General features: G+C 43.1%; 1 protein-coding gene across 1 annotated transcript in view; it reads right to left on the minus strand.

The window, feature by feature from the left end:
- Window positions 1-85: 85 nt before the first annotated feature.
- Window positions 86-25,883, minus strand: part of dlg3 (discs, large homolog 3) — an 87,945-nt gene continuing 62,147 nt past the window's right edge. The window contains exons 12-24 of the mRNA XM_083915890.1: window positions 20,960-21,116; window positions 20,164-20,266; window positions 11,135-11,249; window positions 8,371-8,547; window positions 8,206-8,281; window positions 7,508-7,607; window positions 5,923-5,964; window positions 5,723-5,773; window positions 4,976-5,077; window positions 4,714-4,886; window positions 4,373-4,482; window positions 4,176-4,267; window positions 86-3,286 (exon numbers count right to left, since the gene is read on the minus strand). Coding sequence (XP_083772016.1) covers window positions 3,180-3,286; window positions 4,176-4,267; window positions 4,373-4,482; window positions 4,714-4,886; window positions 4,976-5,077; window positions 5,723-5,773; window positions 5,923-5,964; window positions 7,508-7,607; window positions 8,206-8,281; window positions 8,371-8,547; window positions 11,135-11,249; window positions 20,164-20,266; window positions 20,960-21,116 — 1,405 coding nt within the window. The 3' untranslated portion in view covers window positions 86-3,179. The remainder of the gene's footprint in view (window positions 3,287-4,175; window positions 4,268-4,372; window positions 4,483-4,713; window positions 4,887-4,975; window positions 5,078-5,722; window positions 5,774-5,922; window positions 5,965-7,507; window positions 7,608-8,205; window positions 8,282-8,370; window positions 8,548-11,134; window positions 11,250-20,163; window positions 20,267-20,959; window positions 21,117-25,883) is intronic.

The raw sequence follows: 25,883 nt of genomic DNA on the forward strand, positions 1-25,883 counted from the left end.
AAAAAAAAATCGATTGTAATAATTAAATTATTTTCAAAGCCACTGAGTTGCGTTTTAAATTGCAATAACAAGCAGATCAAAATCATAACTGAGTCACATATTTTATTTTCAAACAAATAAACTCTTGTCAAGTCCCAAAATAAAACCCAAACAAAAGTTGCAGGACTGTGTTCCCTCATGACTAGGACAGGGAAGACCATGAGGCCAAGTGTCCTGATAGGCTGTACCACCTGCAGTGACAGGAAGGAAACTACTGTACAATCAAAGGGTTCATGTTTGCAAGCACTTACTGCACAGATGTGCTATAACATAAACATCATCACCCAAAAGTACAAACAAGAACCCTGACCCCCCACCCAAAAAATAAAAGCATATATGTCATCATTTCTCTCATCAGAACAAAGACCCTCATCAATTATACACACACAGAGGCATTCAGGTTCCATCTCGTTATATACCTCAACCTCAATGGAAAGAGTAAAATGAAATCAAGTTCTTTGGGCTTTGACATGGCTGACTGAGGTATGAATACCACACACATTGTTAACAGTCAGCTGTATTTCAACTAAACACCAGAGAGGACCAATTCTAAACTTCTAATGATGTATTGATCAATGCTCCTGGTTTCTGTGATAGTGTAGGTTTTCTGCCTGCATCTCTTTAATTATTTTACAATATACTTTTTTTTAAATCTATACACCCAGACACGTTCCACAAGAAATCACATGTAGACAGGCCCTACTTGGGGGAATTGAATTCCCGACTGACTAGTTAAGTTTTCCAATAGGCATTTGAAGAGAAATACCAACGATACAGCACATTTGTATGGAAATTATATCTCAAGAGTAGCTCAAACTTTACTTACCTGACATTTGTGGTCTATAAAACATGTTTGTCCCAGTTTGATTCACACATGCATGAAGCACAGGTGAGGGGGATCTGCTGGGGGCTTATTTACATTGTACAGCTACCACACCCTTTGAAACAGTCTGCAAGCAGTTTATAAATGGCTCTGTTCCCTTTCGGTTATTCCCTGAACTCTGGTTTTGACACAGGTAATGACAGCTGGTTTAGCAGTGGTGCCTGGCAGGTGGGCACACCTGTTCAGAAAATGCCTGCAGGTACAGTTGCTCTGTGGGTGGGAGAGAGCAGGGAACCCAGAGGTCTAGGTTACCACTTTGTGTTGGGTCTGGCTCTCTGAAAAGAAAAGAAAAACAGAAACTCCTTTGCATTTTTCAAAAAGCTGAGGAGGAAAAGCGAGAACGTCCGCAGGTTCAGGGGCCACAGTATTTCCTTCTTCAGACGTGCTCTCTCACATGCACACATTAACATACAGCGCCATGATCTGCATGGGAGGGTTGGAGCAGGTCATTTCAATCCTGGTGATGCCATACAGCCAACTCATAGGTAACCACACCAACGGCCTTGAATAAGCTCCCCGCCTCGCGAAAAAGAGAAGACACATAATACAGCCTGATAACACTGTTTAGTCGAAACGCCTTTAACTAAGCGGCTGTACTATTTCGTACTTGTTATTTTTCACATTTGACAGCTATGAACGCTCTCTGTGTCATCGCCCAAACACGGCCTTTCAGTCGCAGGGGAAATGGTATCTGTACGACAAAGATTCCTGAGCTGGTCTAGCTCACCCCAGACACACTAACACAGTGGTTCAGCATCTGCCGATAGCAGATTCATCAAGGATTCATACGTGTATAGATACACAAAGCATGTAGGTTTTAATCAAACCCAACTTTAGTGTTATTTTTGGTAGGGGGACAGGGGGACAATCCAAAAACAGGTTATATTGACTCTTTAATTGATAGGACATCCAATACAATTATTGTCTTGTTCTACCCGTTTTAAGGCCACCATCATGGCGGCAGATAGGACAGTACCATGTGACCATTCAATCAGAAGAGAATCCTCTTGGAAGGCAGAGAGTGTAATAGGGTGGTCTGCTGCTCAACATGAGTTAGGAGGCTCTGGCTGTCCAAATTGTAATCCAATGGCCAAATTCTGTAATTACACAGGAAGGGAGTTGAAATACAGGAGAGAAAAGGCGCCCACAGAGGCGAGACTTTGTTTTAACTATTGCACTCAAGTCAGGCCTCCTGGCAGTCAGGGGGGCACATTAAAGTAAGAAAAAGACGAGAACGTTTGCTCTCTTTTCCTTGTAAATTGTGTGCAGCCTCCCTCACAGACAACAGGTAGTCACAAAACAGAATTTGTATTTGATGTAAGGCAGTTTGGTGTTTTGCAGAGAGCCCAGTTACACTTCTCTACCCCCAACCTTTACACAGAGCAGCTAAAAACCACAAGCAAAAAATCCCACAAAGAAAAACAAAAAAACAAAAATGAAATCTAACAGCCCTCCAAATTGACAATTCTAGTGAAGTGTAAAATGTGTAGTTTTTAATATGTAGTAAAATCTCAGTGGGATTTTATCATTTATCTTGTGATTTCATAATATAAATGTAGAGATTCACGACGCATTTCTTCCTCTTGATCGGCCTCCAGAGATGTCTTTATCAGCTGCAGCACAGACAACTGGCAGACGACCAAACAGCAAGCTGGTTTGTGATAAATAGATCACCAGTTTGTAGGCTCCACTAATTTCCTCAGTCATTATAAACAAGAGATGACTCCTTGAACAGTACCATCAGCAGGGCTCGATTTTATCCAGTCTTTTTAGAAAAAGGAAAAGAAAAAACGTAGTTGGTCTTCACTTCTCATCTTGCGTGTCTTTTTAAATGTGATTTGATGAACATTTACAAAGAGTTCCAACTTGGTTTGATTTGTCTCTGTTTCCCTGCAACTTCTTTTTGAATCCCAACTCCTTTCTCCAGATAATCTGTAACATTCTGATCTTCAGTCAGTCTCAGTTCACAAAAGGATTTATTCCTTTTCCCTTTTGTTTTCATTGGACAAATTCCTTTGGAATGGCATTTCCAGTCTTGAATGGATTTGTTGAGAAACTCATGCAGGGGTGTGCACAGTCACAGTAATGGTGATAAGACTTCTTTTTCATTTAGAGAGTAACATAATGATGACACTAAAACTTGATATGAAACATATCTGCAAAAAGGAGGTGAGGAGGGGGGCTATTTGGGCTCGGGTGGGGTCTCTGGGAGGCAGGAGGGGAGCTCCGCACTGAAGCAGAGGGGACGGCCGGGAGCTCAGAGCTTCTCTGAGGAGGGGATCCAGATGTACGGACCAGACTGCTCCTCGATGATTAGCTTGATTTTGTTGTAGATCTCCTCTAGTGAGTCACCCTGCACAATAGCTGGAGACACAAACATAAATACATCATTTTATCTTTCAACTTGTGCTTTCATGTATTACATTTTTATCGTAAGTATTTCACATTGCTTGTGGCCTTAAAAGTTATTTTTATCAGTAAATTGACAGATAATCTGCAACCATAATGAATGTATCATTTCAGCTGTTAAAGCAAGTAAAAATGCAAAATATATGCTTTTCAAAAGTGAGGATTTGCCAATTGTCTGTGTTTTAGCACTAAAATGTCTCTTTTTTTGCATTTCATAAGTAAATTAATAAATGTGCTGTACTCAATATACTTTATTAAAAGAATAACAAAATAATGGGATTGCCTCGATTCAGCTTTCTCTGAAAACTGTCCCTGTATTCATCAAATACCAACACTTTGTCACGGCCCTTACACTAACACTCATGCACAGCTGGATCAAATCAATATTTTCACTTTGCATCAGTTACATTTGATTGTCGATCATTGAATTGAGATATATAAATATATATACATATATACACAGTATATATAGGTAGTAGTTAACAGACAGAAAATGAGTTTGCAACTTTTTCATAATCAATTAATTGTTTTAAGTCAATTTCAAGCAAAAGTGCCTTCATGGACTATGTGGCACCTTTTCATCTCTTTATTTTTTTGCATGGCTTTTAAGTCATTTTTGAATATGTGAGCTAGAGGACACCCACATTTCCCCGAGGGGATGAAGAAAATAAGTATGTATCCAACATCTAGATTACAGCTTCTCTGTCGGGAAGTTTGGTTCTGCTTGTCTTGTGTGACAGACAGTAAACTCATTATCTTTGGGTTTTTCTAAATCAATTGCTCTAGAATATAGTTGACAGATTAAAAATATAGACACCCAAAGTAAAAAGACAGCGAGACCAACCTGTGAAAAACTCTCCAAAGTCTTGCTCCAGCTTAACCGCCTTGTCAAAGACTTTATTGGCCTGCTCGTACGTCTGCCTCTTATTCATTTCCCTGAAAAAGAAAAGCAGTTGTGGTCAGTATCACAGAAACACTTAGATTCACTTACATCTTAACTAAAGTCCTGCACAGTAAAGTAAAAAAAAGAGGCAAACTTACATTAGGGCTTCAATGGATTTTGGTTTAATAAAGATGGCAATCGGATAAAGTTGTGCTTGCTGCAGTCGTTTAATGGCATTCCCGGACACATCCAGAATGCAGTGTTTCCCCTGTTGGCAGGTAGAGATACGTTTTGATAAAAAGTACTAGAAACAGTCACACAAGTAGGCCACATATTCACAAAGGACTGATTATGGTTCTTGTATTGCTGCAAAAATGAGTAATGCACCATTAGTAGAACATAAATGTAGAAAAACGAACATGCCTCTGGTTACATACAAACGCAACAACCCCACTGTGATGACCCAATCGTACAGAGACACACAAGCCTCGGTGCCTACCCTCTCAGCTACAGTTCTGACGGACAAGATGCTCGTCCCATAGAGGTTCTCGTTGAACTGGCCAGCCTCAATGAATTTATTATCCTGAATGTCCTTCTCCATTTGCTCTCGCGAGCCCACAAAGTGGTAGTCCTGGCCGTCCATCTCGTTCTCTCGCCTCGGACGAGTCGTATCTGCGGAGGGGAATGGGACGAGTTTATTTTAATCACTGCTGTTATGTTTTAGTTGTACTGTCAGGATCCGTTTGCTGCTGTAAACTCACGGGGTACACAGGAGCCGAACTTGTGGGGAAACTCGGAGATGAGGTCATCATTTACTCTGTCCTTCATTGGGCCCAGTATGATCACAGGCCGCGTGTAGTGGACTGCGTTGGAGACGAAGAAGACGAGGTCAGGAGACACGTAGAAGAGTACAAAGCATAGTTGGATTCATGCTACAAGTTTTTGAAAAGAGAGGGGAAGTCACTCTCCTTCCCGTCGACCACCTTAATTTGGGTAGCTAAAGGGGAAACAAATTATGTTTTGATCATGTTTGAATCGTGCCATTAATTACACATATGATGTTCGTCAAGTTTAAAGATAATTGTGTGAGTCAAGTCGAAAAACTTTAAAAGTATAGAGTGACGTCTCGCTCTAGCTACGGTGCCTGAGTTTGTGTGCATTTTCCCAGGATGTAACATAACTTCCATGAGCAACGGGTCTTGCTCGTTCTTTTGACTCCCGGTTGATAAAAAGACTTGTTGGACAATTACACAGCCTGCAAGATAATGTTACACATGTTGTGGAACATATCTCAGTCAGCTAAGCAATCAAAACTAAGTGGTAATACCAAAAACCATGATGCAGTGCGGCTTTCTTTATTTGCAGAATTCTTTATTAAAGTGTAATTCATGGCACAATTCAAACAGGATGAAAAATAATTAGTCTCTCCTCATTCACTATCATTCATATTTGGTGGTCCACAGGAGGGGAGGGACGTCGCCTCCACTGTGTTGAAGTGATTCACTCACTTTCCTGTCGAATGACTGGCTCGTAGGAGAGAATCGTGTCCTCCTGTCCCTCTGCAACAACAAAAACATCAGAAGGTTAACATCTCATTTAAAGAAACACAATAAAGTTTTCATGACTGGTAAAACAGAAGAGTATTCATTTACAGGTGTCATTTTATTCATCTGTGGGCAGTTAGAAAAGAGAAATGAAGGTGACTCACTCGAACTGCTTTCGCTGTCACTTGTATTGGATGTCAGGCATTCTGCAAAAGCACAAGAGAGCAAGTTGCAGGCCATTTAAAACAAACAAACAGTAGAGCCACAGTTATGTTCAAATACATTCTCTTATGGGTGAAAATGATTTTCACCTTCCTTCAAAGCTTTAGGGGGAAAAAAGCACCCTGTTTCTTAACATCTAGGCCATTATAAAAAAGGGGATAAAGAAAGCAGAAGTCTTGTTTGGCGTGGTAGCCATGCTCTTGCAATATTAGGGAAGTGGTTTTTAGGTGCAAGCAATAGGAAATTAAGTGTTTCCTGTGACAATATCCCAAATGACCTGCAATTCCCTGGCCAATGTTTCCTATTGCTAGATCTGTGCCTGTGGAAGCAGATCTCATATCAGGGAAAAGACAAAGAAAACATACAGGCGTTACGCCGTCCACAGGGAGGGAGACAGGAGCTGGCTGAATCGGGGGAACTGGAGGGAAAAAGTGTTTCCCGACCAGTCATAGCAACACTCTGCTCTGGTGACAGATGTGTTCCAGCTCCGTGTGACCTTATCTGACAAAACTCTGCTAAACATTTATTGTAAGGTCTCTGTGAGACATTCAGAATAAGTGTAACGCTCACTCACCCTCTCTTGGAAATGCATATTTTATATGTGTTGGGAATCCTAGTAGGTGTGTGTTGTGTGTGAGCCCGCATGTAGGTCTGTGTCTGTGTGTGTGTGCGCGTGTGTGCGTGAGTGAGCCTGTATGTAGGTCTGTGTGTCGGTGTGTGTCACTCTAAACTGGATGTGTGTGGTTTAGCATTCCCAGCTGGGTCTGCAGTGACAAAGCATTTTTCTCTGAGCTCAGGGGACATCTGCTTGACACAGTACAACCACACACTTACTCAAACTCTTTGATCCATAAAAGTCATCGCTTAACCCTGGGAAGTCCTAGGTGTCCCGACAGGTGAGAGCAGAAACCAAGAGAAGAGAGCAGACAGGAAGAAGAAGAGGTTAGTGAGAGTTGGGGCAGAGAGGGAGAGGAGTGCTGTGTCGTGCTCGCCAGGCCCACTGACACATGGCGCAGTGATGTACTCATTAAGCCTGAGCCCCACTTTGTTCATAGTAAGCCACGGCCTTTCAATTACACAAGCCCAATCCCATTAAAATGGGATTTTGACCTGTTAAGTGTTAAAGCTTCAGTCCAGTTAATGAGATTCGCCTTGTTGTGGGTCAGTGACTGACTGCAGAATTGATCAGGACTTATACAAGGACTGGCCTCCCAGTGTTAGAAGGCCTGTGTGTAAATGCAGCTTTGCGCGCACGCACACACGCAGCTGGCAGCACACACTCCTCTGGAGCCCGTAGACAGATGCACAGACACACCAGAGAGAACACCACACCTCCAGCCTGACGCAGGCTCTGCATGTGGGGCATCTCTCTGGGACAGTGAGAAAGGGATGAGAGTGGTGCCATCACACAAACCATCCCTGGAGGTGAGCGGAAAGATGAAAGCTGAGAGACAGAACTGAAGCATGAAGGGGATAGGACGAAAAACAAATACCACCACCCCCCTCGATCACACAGCTGGTACTCACGTTCAGACTCCACCAACTCCTGCACAATATTCTCCTTGCTCTTGTAAAACGGGAACTTGCGTGAGAGGTTGAAGCTTTTTTTGCGCTTTACTTTGACTGGCTGCTTGTCGATGTGTGGGTGAGAAGGGGGGGAGGAGGAGGGGGGCAACGAGAGGGTGAAAACAAAAACAGAATGGGTTTCAATGAGGGTACTCGACACCCGTGCAAAAAAAACAAAACAAATGATATGCAAACAAACAAATACACATCAAATAATGAAAATGAGACGCAGGTAATGGGTGGAAATGAATGGCATATCAATGAGAAGGAAAACAGGCTTCTGTTTACCCACTTCAACATGTACCATTTTCATTAAATTGAATCTGCATACAGACACAACATTACTGCTGATTTATACATCTGCAAATTACATCTGACAGATCGGCCTCTGACAAACGTGCAGACATTTTGTAAGTGCACATTTCTTAATATCACTGAGTGCACGAGCTGTGGAGGTTACACGGACCTCTCATCTCCGCAGAGCTTCAGTGTAATCTATACAGTAATATGAGCGCTTTTTGTGCTCGCTTCAGTGAGCAGGTGCTGGTCTCTTTCCCACACTCAGGGGGAAGTAGGCCATCTCCCTAGGAGCCCAGCAGCAGCTCTGAAGGCAGCCTCTCTGGCACCAGGGCAGGGAGCAGCTGGCCCTCTACACTTACCCTGTTGGACTCAATCATGCCTGTCCTGGCGTGGAACTTCACTGTTTTTAACCTGGCCCGCTCTTTCTTCTCCACTCTGGGGAAGAAAATAAGGGGAATAACTTTCAGACTGGGCATGAATGGTAGTACTCACATTAACACACTGCGGATGAAGAGTGAACCTACCTTTTCTTGCTTGGAATGACTCCAATCTGCTCGCTCTCTCCATGTGGTGTGACCAGCCTCGCCTGCCACCACTCGTCATCAGAAGCGTTTATGACATGGAGGATATCCCCGTAAGAGAAGCTCAGGCCTTGGCTGGGCAGGCAGCTGTCCCTCGTTCGATCATAGTCAAACAAAGCTCTGCAAAACAAAGGCTTTGGTTACACTCCTTCCTTTTATCTCGAATCTGTGTGTAGAGATACCACATGCACCAAGATCAAATTACTCCACATTTGGCACAAAAGAGCAGCTAATTTCCTGCATTACAGTATTATTTGTTTGCTTGCATGTGGGCTGTGACTTCATAAACAATATGTGGAAATAAAGATGTTAAATCAGTTTAAGTTATCTTGTGTCTATGCAGTAATGATGCCACAGTGAGGACATCTCTCCACCGGTTAATAACACTGGTGTTAACGATTACACCGTAAACGCAGCGTGGCTGTGTCTGTCTTATCCAGCTCTCTGGTTGAGCTTTTGCTGCAAGGCTCATTTCGGCAAACATCAGGCTTATGTACAGGGTGGAAGCGCCCATGTTAACCATACACTGTATATAAATACGATGTTAAACAAGTGGGCTGTCCAGACCATAGCTGTGGGGCGCTGATCTAGTTTCGGGTCTACTTTTCTCTGCAAGCTGCGAGTGGCGAGAAAACACACTGATAAATCGGTTTTAAACGATATATATATAGTTTATATATATATATGTTATAAATAGGAATTCTGCACTTTTTCTGACTACTGCGGCAAGCCCCATTAAAACATGTACTGCAAACTGGAAAGTATCGAGACATTACACACGTGAGAACGCAAATGTCCCAATTAGCCAGACCAGACATCAACTGGACTTTACCAGCTTCCTTGTACAAAGACCATTTAATCTCTGAGTGAGCTCATATGTGAATATAGCATGCATTCACTGAGAGCGAATGATGCAACGACACAGGTGGAAGACGATGAAGAAGAAAGGATATTTACACGAAGCCGTCAACAAAAATGTCTCACTGGAGAGACGCTGAGATCATCAGACAAATCCAAAGAACGACTTGGTTGTATGTGACCAAACTGCAAACCGGCTCTGCCAGAGCAGTGTAATCCACATCGTGCCCTGCTTCCTGCATGCTTTACCTGGGCGCCCACCTCGTCCAAACCAAACAGAAAGTCTCCAGTAGGTGAGAACACATCTGACGCAAGAGAATCTCCTGTTGTTTCATGTTGCTGCTGTTGTTCTTATGTGAAAACGGCTTATGTAACATTAGAAACATATAGGCGGAAAGCAATGTCACATTGTTTGTCTGAGAGCACGTACATTAACGCATGCCTGCCATTCATTTGTTTCCACTTGACATTTCTACCTGCTGTTGCCCCATACTTTACACTACACTCACTATTTATTGTCTGTCTCAGTGTGTCACCATCTTGTCTATCTTGCTTTACAGGTTTTAACTTTACTTGACCTACAAGCCTACATCTAACAGGTCATATTATGATGGTCAGATATGTTGTGACCAAGATACGTTTTCACCCCAGGTAAAGATTTTGACTTGCAGTATTCCTTCCAACTGAAACTGCAGCTGACAACAAGCAGAAAGTGCAGCTGAAACTGTCATGCAATCTACGCATAGCTGCTGGTGCACTTAACAGAGAAACAAGTGCACTTTCAACACTGGTTGATGAGCGGTAGTCAGATGCCTCGCCTAAATCATGTTATAGAACCTCAACACACTTAATGAGAGTTTCAGAGGGAGTGTGAGCACACGTGACACTTTTTTTTTTGTTTAAAAAAAAAAAGAATTAAAAAATAAAACACCTTAGTGGCTTAACGCCTCCACATTCCTGAAGCTGGGCTGGGAGGACATGGCGGCTCCTGCATCAGCCGGCTAGCTAGACAGCTTTTCCAACATAACTGTGGACTTAGTCACCCGCACAGGAGCAGGCTAGGCTTCTACATGCCTCATAGGAGCTTGTCTATAAGAGAGGCATGAGTCACACTGGTTAACACTCCTCTCTCTATAGCGGCCACCAATGAGATAAGACTTATATACTTTTGATATATCTGCGTAAGGTCTATAGCTGTTGAGCTAAATCAATCTAGTAATGTAGCTATCAGGCTTAGGTTAAAAGAAGCGCATTAGTGCTTCAGTAGAAATATGGTGAAGCACTTGGACTATGGAGTTACATCACACAGTCTTTTCACCTTGACCCCTGTTGAGTCCTTTCTGCTTTTATGTGAGCGGAAGGATGCCACCTGTTTTAATTCCTAAATGAGCCTCTATCCAGATTGGCAAGCGGCCCAAAGTGTCATAACACGAGAGACTTCGACAAGCCCCACTCACCACTGTCAATCTACATTACACAAAGTAGAGTCAATGTCATATGAGGCATCACGACAACAACACGGGATGCCTGTCTGTTAGCTTCCTGGTGGTGATGAACTGTTCCAACCCAATGCCCTAAATTAAATGTTAGCCTGGAAAAAGCTCAGTGTGAAGTATCATATTTTATCATATAATCTATGCGATATTACCCAAGGTGCTTTCTGGCTTTATTCACCCCCACAGGCAGGTAAAGGTTTATTACGCAAGAGTGGCTATTTTGACTACAGATCTTAGAATATCAAGTTGTGAGTGCAAACATGACTCTGTGTGTGTCTGTGTGTGTGTGTGTGTGTGTGTGTGTGTGTGTGTGTGTGTGTGTGTGTGTGTGTGTGTGTGTGCTCCAGCTTTACCTGACATAGAGGGAGCGTTTCTCACTGGTGCGCAGGGAGCCTGATCCTGAGCTCATGCTGCTGTTCATCATCTGCTCCCTCAGGTCGTGGATCTTGGACTCAAAGCGACTATACTCTGCATTGGAGGAAACAAAACACTGTGTCAAAAATAGGTCCTTGAGCATATACTTCTATCACTTTGGGCTTAACATTTGATACACCTGCGGTTAAGGCGGTACTAAACGTGTCGAACAGAGACCATAAATGTGTAGGACATTGCTGTTTCGCTGAAAAAAAAACGTTGAAATCTGCATCTCAGGTGACGCTGCAGTGAGCACGAGTGAAAAGAGGAGAGATTCAGCGAATCCTTAGGCTGATTAATGACCCAGGGAACAGATGGTTTATCACAGATCGGCCTTACACATCTAGTAATGTCTCATGTCAGGTAATTAATTACGCAGATTAATTAAGTTCAACATGGGCTCTTCAGTGTGGTTAAAAAAAAGGGTTGGCCTCCAACAATCTCAAATGGGTGACCATTTGTCATAGGTGTGTAAATCCAGTTGCTGCCCAGGAGCCGGGGATGATGTATGAATCCACCCAGACTTCGTCATTAAGAATGCTCTCATTAGCCCGCTGAGCGCAGCGAGCTCAGTGCCCCGGCTGCTGGAACAAGCTAGGCCACCTCAGCACACGGCTAGATAAACAGTCAGGCAGATGCAGCTAGAAAAACAAGTAGGCTGAGTCGCTCATGTGATCACACAAAGGCGGCGCTGGGACCACAAAAAAACGCAGTGAGCAACCCATTTTAACATATATTTAAGTTTGTCACAATTTTATACTTCACACTGCTAATGAGGAAAGTTAATAACTGTTTATTGTATACGATTTAACTAGAATCACATAATGACACAACATATCAATGTTTTGATCATAATTAGCCTATAAAAGAACCAGTGCAAGAGAATATGGCCAACATTTACTCCGCATATCTCTTTTACTGCCATGCCTTCAGGAGTTGACTCCTACCTTACAGCTTAATCATCCATAGCTGGCAATACTTCCTGTAATGTGAACGACAAGAGATCAAAGTCCAGTTTCTGTCGAACAAGCCTTCAAGCAGCCTTGAAAAACAAACACCCATGCCTACAAAGATGATTTAGCAGAGTTTGTTAGTCCAAGCTCCTGGAAAATTCCAGGCAGGTGCAAAAACAAGCGGCAGATCGCTGAACTCTAACCCCCCAGCCGAAACCTAAAGAGGATCCAAAGCAAATGCACATCCTGCCCCGGGGCCTGGTGCCAGCTCTCCACCCTGGTCTCTGCTCAAAGGGTTAACAATACAACAGGGTGACGCTGCAAGGTGAAGTAACCAGACACCACCTGACTGCCTGTAACCAAGAGCAACGTCCCAGCACTCCTAGAACAGCGACGGCACATGCGGAAACAGCCATTCAGACGAGTCCACTTGGCTCTCAGGCACAGGAGACGGAGAGAATGGCAGCTTGGGAGAGGAGGGGTTTTAGGGACGAGACAAAGAGTAGCTAAGTAGAGAGAGCAGTCTTAATGCCCTGCTTCACAATAACACCAACCTGAAGGGCCGGCTGAGCGCTGTGCCTGTGAGATAGCACTATGGAGTAGCACAGGTGGAAGAGCTAAATGCTTCGCTCGTTCACATTCCTAACATCCAAATGATTCATCGAGACGCCGAGGACACACAAGAGGAGCAGGAGGAGCACTGAACTACAACCAGCTCTAGACCGCTGTTGGGAGTAAGGGTGGGAATCATAATCTAAACCATAAATTGCTGCCGCACCTCGTTGTCAATGACGACATCGGCGTACAGGAAATTCTGCAACACAATCGTCTCTGTGCAGTGCATCACATTATCTGTGTAACACAGCAGGGAAACACATTATAATCAGGCTGCAGCTCTTGCTTCCTTTACAATGAAGCGCTTTCAGTTATAAAGTTGCGTGACATGAAACAATAAAGGAAGTTTACACCTGTTTCACAGAAAAGGAAGGAGACAGTACTTCAACAGAAAGCACCGTGATGCGACAGCATGACTATCACAACACTGCCGCAGGAGAACGATGCATAATTTCTTTTTTTTTGTTTTTACAAATATATATTATCTGCATAAGATTGTTGTTGTTAAATAAGTTGTTTGTATAGCTGTAAGCAATTTCCTTAAGTCATTACCCTCCACGTTAATGATCAGCGATAGACAAATGATTAAAAGCCACAAAAAATGAGTGCCCCAGCGGGTTAGGGCGCAGACTACGAACCACATTATCCTCAGGTCACTTCCAGCCTGGGACCTGTGTTGCATGTCATTCCTCATCTGTCCCTTCACTTCCTGTCATGTCAGTAACGTCAGCTATCTAATATAAAAAATAAAAGCTTCAATAACTACTTTAGTCGACCCTGATAAAGGCCACAAGCCAATACGTGCCAGCCTCATAATAAAGTTGTTCCATTAAACAACGTTGCTGGAGTTTTTAACCTCTTCAGACTCTTTTCACTTGTCCGTGCACCGTTGAAGAAGGCGATGTCGACTCTACTTCTACTTCACGGATGATGACAAAGTCTAAATTTGCATGTGTTCGTGTTTTACAAAAGGGTTTCACCTGAGCCGGGTCGTACATAATGACAGCGATCATATCCCATACATAATGACAAAATAAATAAGATTTTATATATATATATATATATATATATATATATATATATATATATATATATATATATATATCTTTTAAATAAAAACAGAAAACGACAGCCGTTATTTAACTGAACAAAACTGAAACGCTAAAACGTAACTCTGTACAGATCGAAAACATGTATCTGTTGGTCATGCAGTGCACTCGAATCTTAGCCCATTCTTGCATCAACGATTAGCGCTGTAACCTACAACAACAAATATATATAATAATAATATATAAAGTGGGAAGATGCTAAACTATCTGATGACACTTACAGCAAGTACTAATCATATCTTCCTGGTTTGCATGTCTATTATTAATAAATTATTGAATAATCCAAGTCTTTACAGGGATCAATCTAACATCAATTACTTACAAGTGCACCGCTGAAACTCTTGGAGACGGGAGTCCACAATTATTAACGTTAAAACTCTGTCTCCTAAAGCACTTAATACACAAGAGCTAGCCTATATTTTTAGGAGTGACCCACGGGAAGAAAAGACAGCTAATAGAAACTGGGACTATTCTGTATCTCTCACTCCCACTGCGTGTCCTCATTAGTCGTGCAGCTTTTTTTATTTTGGGGGACGGTCGCTTCTCTTTTGATCCAGTTATGCAACACAGCAGGCATGCACTTGTAATGTGAGAGTGTGTTATGTTCGCAGGGATAGTCGACCCAGTGCAGACAGACAGACACACACACACACACCCCGTCCTCAATAACATACTGCAGGAGTAACATGTAGACCCTGGCAAACTTCTGTCATGCACACTGGTGTGAGTTTGCAGACGGGGTCGTTGAGTTCCTCCACGGCCCGCCTCCCATTTCCTACATGCAAAGATTTTTGTGTAATTGCGCTCCTTGATGGTGGGGCAAGGCAGCAGCGTGTGGACGTACGACCCCTCACTTCAATTCTTTCCAGCTGCATGTGAGTTAAAGACTTGGGGATGCTCCAGTAAGCCACTGTGAGAGTCAGGGAGGCCTCCTGCTGCAGCCTGTGTGCTCTGCCGGGGCTTCTTGTAGTCTTTTAGTGCTTGCCTTCCATCAGAGGTTTGTGGACGCCCGGTCCCCGGCCCCTGAGAATACTCTCTGGGCAGTTTGCCCTGCACAACCCAGCACTCACCCTCCACTTCCTCCTCCTGCCTGACTGTCCTTGTACATCTCACCGGGGGGTTCCTCCTGCTCCGAACTCAAAACCAACGACAGCGCGTCACACACCGCTTTAGGATGCCAGCTGAATTACTGGCGACAGGTCACCAGGAAGTCAATCATTTGCTCGGCTCGTATGTTTTGAGCAGTTAAGCGTTGTACACAAACAGATAAGTGCCCTTCACTGGGATACAAAGGGGGCGCAGAGCTGAAAGCATGATTTGGTATGGAAAACAAAGGTTCCCTTCAACTAACCACATCGTTATTCAAGATGCTGCCTGATTGGTCTGGCATGCGAGACAACAAGAACTCCCATGGTCAAGAGAGAAGCATTATAATCCGTATATTGTAGCAGATGGAAAATCTACCCCCCCATTCAGTGAGTTTGTGTCTTTTCTTTAGCTCAGCCCAGCGCCAATTCACTGATCCCGTTCCACCTCAACTTCAATGACCTTGGAGAGTTATATAGGCTTGTGTTATATTGAAAGAGAAAGGACTATGGAGAGAGAGCATGCTACAACTTATGCCCCTTCGCATTCCTGTCATAGTCCAACCTGAGAACTCAGCCTACATCTAAAGCTCACAATATCCTTCCCATTGTTGTCACAGCATTACTGCAGCATGCTCAAGTACACATGCGAAGAATTACAAAAATGGGGAAAAATGCAGACGCCAAAGTCGCTGTAACGCACAGCCACATCTACAGCGCTCTTTTGCAAAAGAAAGAGCGGTGCCATTTTTGTGAAATAACCTCTGTTTAAGTTAGAAAATATCTCAACACAAATCTGCTTGAATCAGCATGAAAAGGGACTCGTGGCCACACAGTTCAAAGTCCGAAGTGGCACACAGATGTAATAGTTAGTGTGAAGGGGTGAGTTTTACAGGTGAGGTCACTTGTTTTTAAAAAAACCAACACCACCGAGCTGACAAGCACCTGTTTGAAGTGAACACACCTGAGTCCCCACCTAAAGGGTTTAGGTTACATAACAACTGTGAAGCAACTGTTTAAAGTACAGGAATAAAACCATGAATTTAAATCACAATGCAAAGCTACTTCAACTGACTTTAAGTAGGGAATTAAAGTGAGAAATAACGTAATAAAGTCATAAAACCAAACAAATGCGGATTCAACTGTTGGGTCTACGTAAAACATGAAGTTATAAGCAAGTATATAAGTCATAAAGTGTGGTCCAGGCCTACTCTATATTTAAAGTGTCTTGAGATAACTTTTGTTATGATTTGGCACTATAAATACAATCCAATTAAATTCAAGGTTATGACAGTTTACAATAGAGGTGTAAAGAAACTGTTTAAAGGAATAAACCATGAATGTAAATCACAACATAAGGCTACTTCAACTGACTTTAAGCAGGAAATTAAAGTGAGAAATAACACAGAAGTCATAAAACCAAACAAATATGGATTCAATTGTTGGCTCTCTGTAAATCAATAATAAGTCATGAAGTGTGGTCCAGACTTACTCTATATTTAAAGTGTGTTGAGATAACTTTTGTTATGATTTGGCACTATCAATACAATTCAATTCAAGGTAATGACAGTTTACAATAGAAGTGTAAAGTACAGTGAGGTTATCACATGTCTCCTGTGGTAACTTAGTCATTTCAAGAGTGATTTAAACACTTTGAAGCCAAAACTCTTGCTTTCTTAGTGTCTCAGACATAAAATACATATGAATAATGTACCTCAGGAGTGAAACTACAGGTTATACAGCTAGCATGGAGCGACACACCGCAGTCAAAATAAACCTGTTAGCTCACACACTTTGTTCCTGTTTTCAAAGTGTCAATATGTTCCGTGATGTTTCTTTCTCGTCTCACCTCAAGTTAAATGAAACTGTGGCTATTATTTCGCCAGTTACTTCATCCAGTCATTGGGGACTTCATGCGGCTTCTGCTCTGCTGTTGTAGTCGAGCCCATCCCCCATCCGCACAGGCTGGTACACCGATACAAGCTGGAAGTTCCCCCCCCCCCCTCTCTCTCCTGTTTTCCACCTTGAGTTCAAACTGTTTTAACTTTCCTCTGGTGTCTGTAGCTGGCACTTTCCGCCTAGTCTCCTCTTTCCATCGCTGTCCGGGTCTGTGTGTCCACGAACAGCGGGGACCGGAGTTTGAACAGGGAAGGACGACGGCGGTTGGTTTGCCCGCCTTACGTCCGTTGGTTCAACACTTGAGAGCTGCTGCTGCTGAACGCGAGAGCCGCCCCCGAAGCTGAATACCTCATACAGCGAGCAAAGGCTAATAGAAGGAGGCTGGGTCACCCAACAAAAACCGTGTACGCTGTGGTGGTACTACACATGCGCAGTAACATCTAGTCAATACCAGGTGCGGAGGACTAGAAATGACTTAAGTCTTAATAAATAAATACATAAATGTATAAATAATTACAGGAATAAATAAATTAAATATATATGGACACAGAAATACAAGAATAAATAAATGTATGTGAATGTAAATGTGGAATTAAATGTAAAATGTTTATTTATTCTTGTATTTCTGCATTTATTTGCGTATTCCTGCATTTATGTATATATTTTAGGGGTGGGCGATATGGAAGAAATATCACATCCAGTCTTTTTTACTTTAAAATCACGATCAATCCCCTCATACCGCGAGCAAAGGCTAACAGAAGGAGGCTGGGTCACCCAACAAAACAGTCTACGCTCTGGGGGTAAGACGCCTGCGCAGAAACGTCTGGTCAATCCCTGGTGTGGAGGACTAAACATGACTTAAGTCTCAATAAAGAAATGTATAAATAATAACAGGAGTAAATAAATGAACACATGAATAAATGGGACCTCCTACCTCATTGACATATGGACACAGAAATACAAGAATAAATACATGTAGGTGAACGTAAATGTGGAAATAAATGTTAAGCATTTGTTTATTCTTTTATTTATTTATTTATGCATTTATTTGTGTATTCCTGTATTTATGTATGTATTTTAGGGGTGGGTGATATGGCAAATATATCATATCCATTTTTTTTTACTTAAAAAATCACGATCAATCACATTTTTTTTACATTAATTTGGAATTATTATGCAAGTTACTGAACAGTGCAACCAAAGTATTTCCCTGTGTAATAGTACAGCTCTAAAAGAGGAAATATATAACAAAGCACTTTGGCCGAAGAACCTTTCTGAACAGATTTGAATCAGTTTGTGCAACTTTTCCAACTTGTGCCAATGGACATTTAACAAACAGCTCCCTAAAGCGGCCTGTTGCCTCTGCTGGCTGTGGTGTAGCTGGTCTCCTGGACTGTGTAGGACGCTGTGTCTTTATGTGGTTGCAAAGGCTCGTTGTGTTACCATCTGATGAGCACCGTGTGTGACTGTGTGTGTGACAGGTTTGGGCAGGAAGGCGGCCTCTGTGAAGTGACAGCACTCGCTTCCTAACTAAATTTTGAGTCCACAGTTGCACATTTATCTGTTTTTTTAGGTGCATATTTTACAGCTTGTTCCACAAATTCTGTGAATAAGTGTGGACGGACAGAGTCGATGCGATGCAATAGTCTGACTCTGGGTAGTTTTGTTTTAATTTTTTCAGTCATGACTTCCCGCTATTCTATGATGATGAGGAATGAGAAATCCATGTCATTTTACAACAAATTAGGTAAAACCTTGTGTGTATTCATGGTTGTGTTCAAATACTTTATCTTATTTTTTGATTTTGTATTATTGTAGCCTACTGATATCTTTTTGTTTGTTTGTCAATCCGATTGTTTCTTGTGCCAACCTTTTTGTCATTTTGTATGTATTTGACAAAAAAGGAAAACGTTAGAAAACCATTATATTAAAAGGGTTAGCCATTGTTAGCATACCAGCTGATAACAATGCATTATGCTGTATTTTGTGCTTAAAACACTGTAGTCCCCAGATGAAAGATGGACAGTACTGTGTAGGCTATGAATATTAATATAATATGAGACACAAATAAAACAGAAGTGAGTAAACAGCGTAGTCCTACAGTTTTAACTACTGTTGATGCTGGGCTCCGCCATGTTGGATTTATTTTTTTTTTTTTTTCGGGGCTTTGAGAAATCTCAGACTGTGAACTCGGAAATTCCTGCTTCAGAGTTCAACTGAATGCAGCATTAGAGCGGGGATAAACTGGCTTTGCCCGGGGCCCACAGTTGCTTAATGACGGGAGGCCAAAAACATTAACAGTATTTATCTTTGTTTAAAAAGCATAAACGTTCAAAAGGCCTATGACTCACCTTTCTTTTCAAGAGTTAAGATTCAGGAAGCTTTATTTATCCCGGGGGAAATTATTGTGCAACAGTTTCAATGCAAAGATGGGAAAGGATCAGAGGAACAAAAAGTCTTCATTTTCAAATGAAATGACTTCGTAAATAAATTAGATTGACACTAGTCTCTTTCAGGAGTCTAGAACATCCTACCCTTTCTTTCTTTTTTTTTTAAATGTATGTATTTATATGCACTCTGGCACCTTATTTATATATAAAGTACAAAAAGGTGCCCATTGTGAGTCACTGTGTTTTTACTGTAAATTACAAAACGGCACCTTACGGCCCGAGCCCCGTAAGTTGAGCATCACTGCCTCAGAAAATAGTTAAACATTTTGGGTAATGCACTTATCTGCTTTCTGGCAAAGAGTAAAAGAGAGGATGGATCATACTAATGAAGCTACACGCAGCTGGTTATCTTAGCTTAGCACTACGACTGGAAACAAGGGAAAGAGCCAGCCAGGCTCTGTTCAGAGGTTAAAAAATCTGCCCAGTAGCACTTCTTAATTTAACAGATGCTATCTTTAATCCGTACAAAATCTGAAGTGTATACACCGACATGTTTGACAGGGGGTTATGCAAGACTATTTCTTCCTAGTCACCACGCAGACATGAAAGTGCTATTGATGTTCTCACCTAACTCTGAGCAAGAATGCAAATATTTTCCTTTGAACGTGATGCTTCTAGTTTGTATCACAGGCGTTCTGTTAAACATTTATAATCTCCAAGCCCACGTTGAGATAACCCTGATTTCATCATCGAGATCATTTTCTCAGAGCTAAGAAAGGTACCTTCAGAGTTACAGAAGACACTTTACAAACATGACTACTTTTGATTCTTTGATGATAACTCTTTCCAGTCACAACTGTGAGTTCAAGACCCATTTGGTCTCAATATCATGCAGTATTAGTTTAGTTTGACCTCACCTTCAGGCCTGTACTGAGCTATGATGGTGACAGTCTGTCCAGCTCTCTTCAGTGCTGCAGCTGCCTGCTCATGGGTGGCATTCCTTAGGTTCACTCCGTTCACCTGCAACAAACCAGAGAGTCAAACAAAAAAATCTTTTAGCAAGAAAACCCAGAAGAGACACTGAAGGCGTGCCACTTCTGTAATTTTGAAGATCTGTAGAGGAAACGAGTCTAGCTGGATGGAGCAGGGCTTATCCTCAGGCTGGATGGTTTCACTTCAGCCTGTGGCGTTACGATCAGCCCCCATCAGATAAAGGCCTAAACCTTAAATATGACCAGATATAAGTATGTACTAAAATTATATGACCATTACTGAAAGATAAGGCCTGATTTTGAACTGCTTTTACAATTACACACAATCAGTGTTTCAGTAAAGGCATTTATTTACCCTTAGATCGGATAATGTGTGATAAAGTGTGGCAATGTACGGTATTTCCAGGCTATATTTAGATCAACACTGGGTCTGAAAAGGTTAAGACTTATGAAATAGTCAAGGGATTTGAATATGTAATTTATTATTGATTCACAAAATTCTCTTGTCTGGCAAAGCACAGGTAAGCTCCCTCTGAGTTGTTATGGATTTAATGTCTTGCTCAAGGACATTTCAGCAGGGCAGATGTTTGCTGGCTTTCCAAACGCTGAGCCACCTTAATGTGATCATCATTATTCTGACAACCGGAGTTGGCTGAACCGCCTAAAAAGTGTTGCACTTGCTGATGCGGGCAAACAGAAAGCTTGAGGTCAAAATACTGACCGAGAGAATCCGGTCGCCCCTCCTCAGCTCGCCACTCAGGTCGGCCGGCCCTCCTGCCAGGATGAAGGAGACGAAGATGCCTTCTCCATCCTCCCCGCCAACAATGTTGAAGCCCAGGCCTGTGGAGCCCTTGTGCAGCAACACCTTCCTCGGCTCCCTGCCAAACAAGAGCGACAGCGTCAGGGTAAAGGCCAGAGAGAGTTAGACCAAAACTTAAAATAGAAACAGCGCAAACTGAGGCCGTTGCACACAACAACGGCCGTCTTCTATTGTGTGTGATCCCAAAGTGTCGAGAGATCATTCTGTGGATACACCTTGTATATATTTGCAAGCGAGTGGATATTTTAACCACACCAGTAGAACAAAACGATTAAGCATGTACTAATCATGTACTTTTAACACCGCTAATAAAGATAATGTGGATTACAATGATAACACTGAAATCAGCTCCGCATTGGATACAATGAATGCAATAAAACAAGCAGCACGATTGGATCCAAATGCATATTATCTACTGGCAATATAACGTTCTGCTTTGCATGGCAATCTCATGGAAGTGTACACACATGTACACAATCATACCCCCACTCATATTAATGCACGCAGACACAATGAGCCACCTCCTGCTCGATAGATCCACTCTGCTTTAGCTTTAGCCTCCATGACTCATCCTCTAGCAGCCGATTCAGACTGCCTCAGTTTTAAGATGCTACAGAGGCCAAACCGCTGCTATGGTCCAGCAAAAGCCCTCTGAGAACACACTTCACACGGGTGCTAACACACACACACACACACACACACACACACACACACACACACACACACACACACACACACACACACACACACACACACACACACACACACACACACACACACACACACACACACACACACACACACACACACACACACACACACACATTATAGGAAGCCCAGCATTGGCCTCACACACACGCACACACACACACACACACGCACACGCACACGCACACACACACACACACTTTCTACAAATGCACACATAAACATACATGCACGAACGAACGTACGTAGGCATACGCACACACAGAGACGCACACACAGTTTCCACTTTTAACAGAAAACACTGCATGGTTCCCATTAGTGGTCTTCTCTCGCAGTACTCAGCCTGCGGTCTACAGAAACAATTCCTACTCAGTCCCTAATGGCTGCGCTCTAACTTGCTGCTAAGACCATTTTCCCGGCGATGGCAGCCGAGGCTGCATTCCAGCCTTTCAGAATCAAACCCATGACGGACGGGAAAGAGCGTTGATCACTCTACTTAAAAAAGTAAAGAGCATCGCAAAGTTCTAAATAGTAAAATGTTGCCTACAGACAGACTTCAGTAAGTTTAACCAGACTGTTAAAGTGTATTCATTTGAAATGCATTGAACTGAGATGTAGATGATATTTTGTAAGACCACTAAAGAAGATCAATAGCAACATAGTGAGTCTGGGTTTGCAGGATGCCTTACAAGTCGTGTTTCCACAAGGCACAATCAGGGACAGATTCAATCTACTGACAAAGCTTAAAACATTCTTGTTTTTTTTCCCTAAAGCCTTTTTAGATCATTTTAGTACCAGAGATGAAAAGCTAAGATAAAAAAATGACAAGTGCCTTTAAATATGAAACAACTGACTTGCCTTCAAACAAGTCAAGCTTAAAATAACCTCGCTTTCCATCTTGAGCTTTTCATCCCGTCTCCACGAGGCACACAGATCTCCATGGTTACCTTAGGAGCCGGAAACGGTGCTTGCTTCTGAAAGAGCATTTCCTAACAGTGCGTTCGGGCAGGCTCCTCACCAGCGACATGGAAGATGAGATGTTGACTGTGAACATGGTGGCTGTGGCACATCGACCCCCCTCTTCCTGCCTGGCCCTCCACCGGGAGAGGAGCTGCAGTTTTTAGGAGCTCCTGTGCTCGGGGGCCTTGTGTTCCCTATCTCGTCCTTGTGTTCTGTGATGGGAAGCAGCTCCTCTTTGGGCTGTCACAGACGCTCTCACCCCCATCATCGACAGGAAGACTCAACACTTAACCCTCACGCTCCCACGCAAATCATCTTTGTTCAATTCTGCAAGAAGAGGCTCAAAATCACCCCTCACTCCCATCTGGAATAACCACAACTGCATTGCATCAAGAGCTTCGGGACTCGTCGGATTTGTGGAACTGGAGGTTATCTAAGTTTGAGCCCCTTTCACACCCTGCTGTCCCCTCGTCTCATGTCCAGCCCACCCTCAAATACAGCACACCAGCATTCCTGTCTGTCAGCTCTGGCCCTCTGGAGAAGAGACAGGCAGACTCCCAATAGCTCCTTGCTAATTTGTCAGTGTGTAAACAAACCGAGGAGCTCATGAACTGACTTTCACCACTTGCAGGCCTTTGATTCGACGCCCCCATGTTCTGTGACCTGGCTGCACTCTGGAAACTGGATTTCCTCACAGGAAAATAATGTGCAGACTGCTGTGGAATATTTGAACGTATAAGAGCAGCGTCTTTCTATTATCTCACAGTCGGTGCAGTGTGTGCATGTGTGTGTCTCTGCATGTACAGTTTTTTGTCCGCATGGATGTGAACCGCCTGGCTATTCTCCTGGAAAAAGGGAGTGAATTCCTACAGTTTTACACGCAGGGATCAGTCCTCCCTCTCTATCACAAGACCTGTCTCCCCTCCCTTCCCCCCCTTTGCCTTTTCATCCATGCCTGGAATGTAAACAGTTACTGAGCGGTAAAAAAAACCCTTTCTCTCAGCTCAGCCATTTCTCCTGCGACGCTTTTCTGTGATTCAAATCTTACCCCACCTCCTCCCACCGCTATATTTTCCCTGTCTGCTTCAGGGTTTTTGCCGGGGCCGGTCGCAGCTCAATTCTAAAGCTGTGAATAGATATCTGGGCTGTGGGGTTCAGCGGGTCATGCTGCCCCGGACTCAGCCCAGTAATTGGCTCTACTTGGCTGATTAATGGTGGACACTGCAGATGGACGCCATTTTCCACAAGACAGGCACTACCTCTCACAGCACTTTATCCCTTTCCCCCAAATGGATCACATCAGCTTATGTATAGAGGCGTATACTGATACATTTTAAATGCTGCTTTGTCTCCCGTCTTCCTTTTCACTGCTGAAATTTCTCTTCTTCATGGCTTGCTATTTCCTTCTCATTTGACACAGGGAAAATGTTGTTCACTGCTAAGGTGACAGACAGTTTAAGATATTTCCTGCCTCTCACTGGAACTAAGAATAAAATTGGAGTGGTGAATGATTAACATCTAAGACGAGTGAATCTGCTGTGATTTATTTTATGTCCAACTCCCCTTTGTGCTTTCACAGCTTTTAAAAATGGCGCAATCATTCCTCATTATTGGCGACTGAACTCTGCTGACCAGTCAAAGGTTTTGTCTTTGTGCGTGAGACACGTAAAGTTACTGATCAGCTCACCTGCTGCTGTAGTCCACAGGCTTCTGTGTTTACACAAGCTGTGCCTGAACAAAGCAGCCTAACTAGGAGCACTGTTGTGTACTGTATATCTAACAACTGCAGCCCTGATAGGACGAGCAGAGGGGACCCGCTTGTTTAGCGATTGTGCACATTGTCACCACTGCACACAAGTACTGTATGTTTACACCAAACATGCATATTTCTACACAGGCAATTTATCTCTTATCGGGTCCAATGTGGACTGAGAAAAGGGTGTATGATACTGATATATCTCCAGAAGAAGGGGGTAATATCAGATGGAGATGAGGGAGGATGTGTCTGTGATGACACCACTGAGGGGGATGTGCAGATGGGCAGAGGGCCGATACAAGTTCTGACTCAACCCTCACAACCAGCCTCCCTGTGGAGGCCTGTGCTTTCGACTGCATCCATCTAAAATAGCCCCTCCTGGTTGGAGCCAATGGGAAAGCTGCTGGGGGTGGAGGGAGGTGTCTGCTGTCTGTCTGTCAGTGTTGTCGGCCACGATGTCCTCCGAGACGGTCTTTTCTCATTATGCATTGGACAAGACACACTAAACCCACTACTGCAAACAGGTGCATGCATGGTCGCAGTATGTAGGCCCATCTCATTTGCACCCCTGATTTACGTCTTGTCTGGTGTGTACGATGTATACCCACAGGTATGTGTCTGTGTCATAATTGTGCATTGCACTTGTATCTGCGTGTGTGGGCACATGTCTCAGTGTAGACATGTATATGTGTGTGTGTGTGTGTGTCCGTGTGTGTCCGTGTGTGTCCGTGTGTGTGTGTGTGTGTGTGAGAGACTGGTGCTGGCAGCATTGGTGATGAGAGGGGTAAGACCCGAATGAATGTCCTGGTTTTCCCAGAGGGCAGATGAATCAAGACAGCTGCAGGAATGTCTGCTGCTACTGGTCCGCTGGCCGGTACTGGATCCGGCTCTTGTCCCCAATTACATTTATGGTAATAGCAAAGCTCAGTGTTTATATTTACATACATAGAGCAGCAGGCAAAACATTCCAACGCTGCAAAGCAGAATATTTGTGTTGGGTGGCTCCAGTCAGCCCTCTCATCCTCCTGCACTGTCTTCTTTTTAAAAACAAAAAAACCTTCCTTTAGTTACAGCCAAACAGCAACACCATTATCTGTCATTTTCTCTCTCTCACACAAACAAACAGTCACACAGGAATACACATATTGGCAACAATACACGGCATATATGGCACACAATATAAGCCACGTTAATCACAAACACATTACATAAAAGCAATGGTTCACACACAAACATCAGAGCATTCATCCATGAGGTGAAGCACAATGGGAAAATTATGATGTAATAAATGAGAAGAACAAATAAGTGAAACTAAATCAACAAACAGGAAGCCAGCCTTTTGCACGTTTGGTAATGCCAAACACATTGCCACAGATATCATGTATATTATTGTCCTCAGCG

The sequence above is a fragment of the Echiichthys vipera genome (assembly GCF_963691815.1).
Source record: "Echiichthys vipera genome assembly, chromosome: 6".
Taxonomy (NCBI): domain Eukaryota; kingdom Metazoa; phylum Chordata; class Actinopteri; order Perciformes; family Trachinidae; genus Echiichthys; species Echiichthys vipera.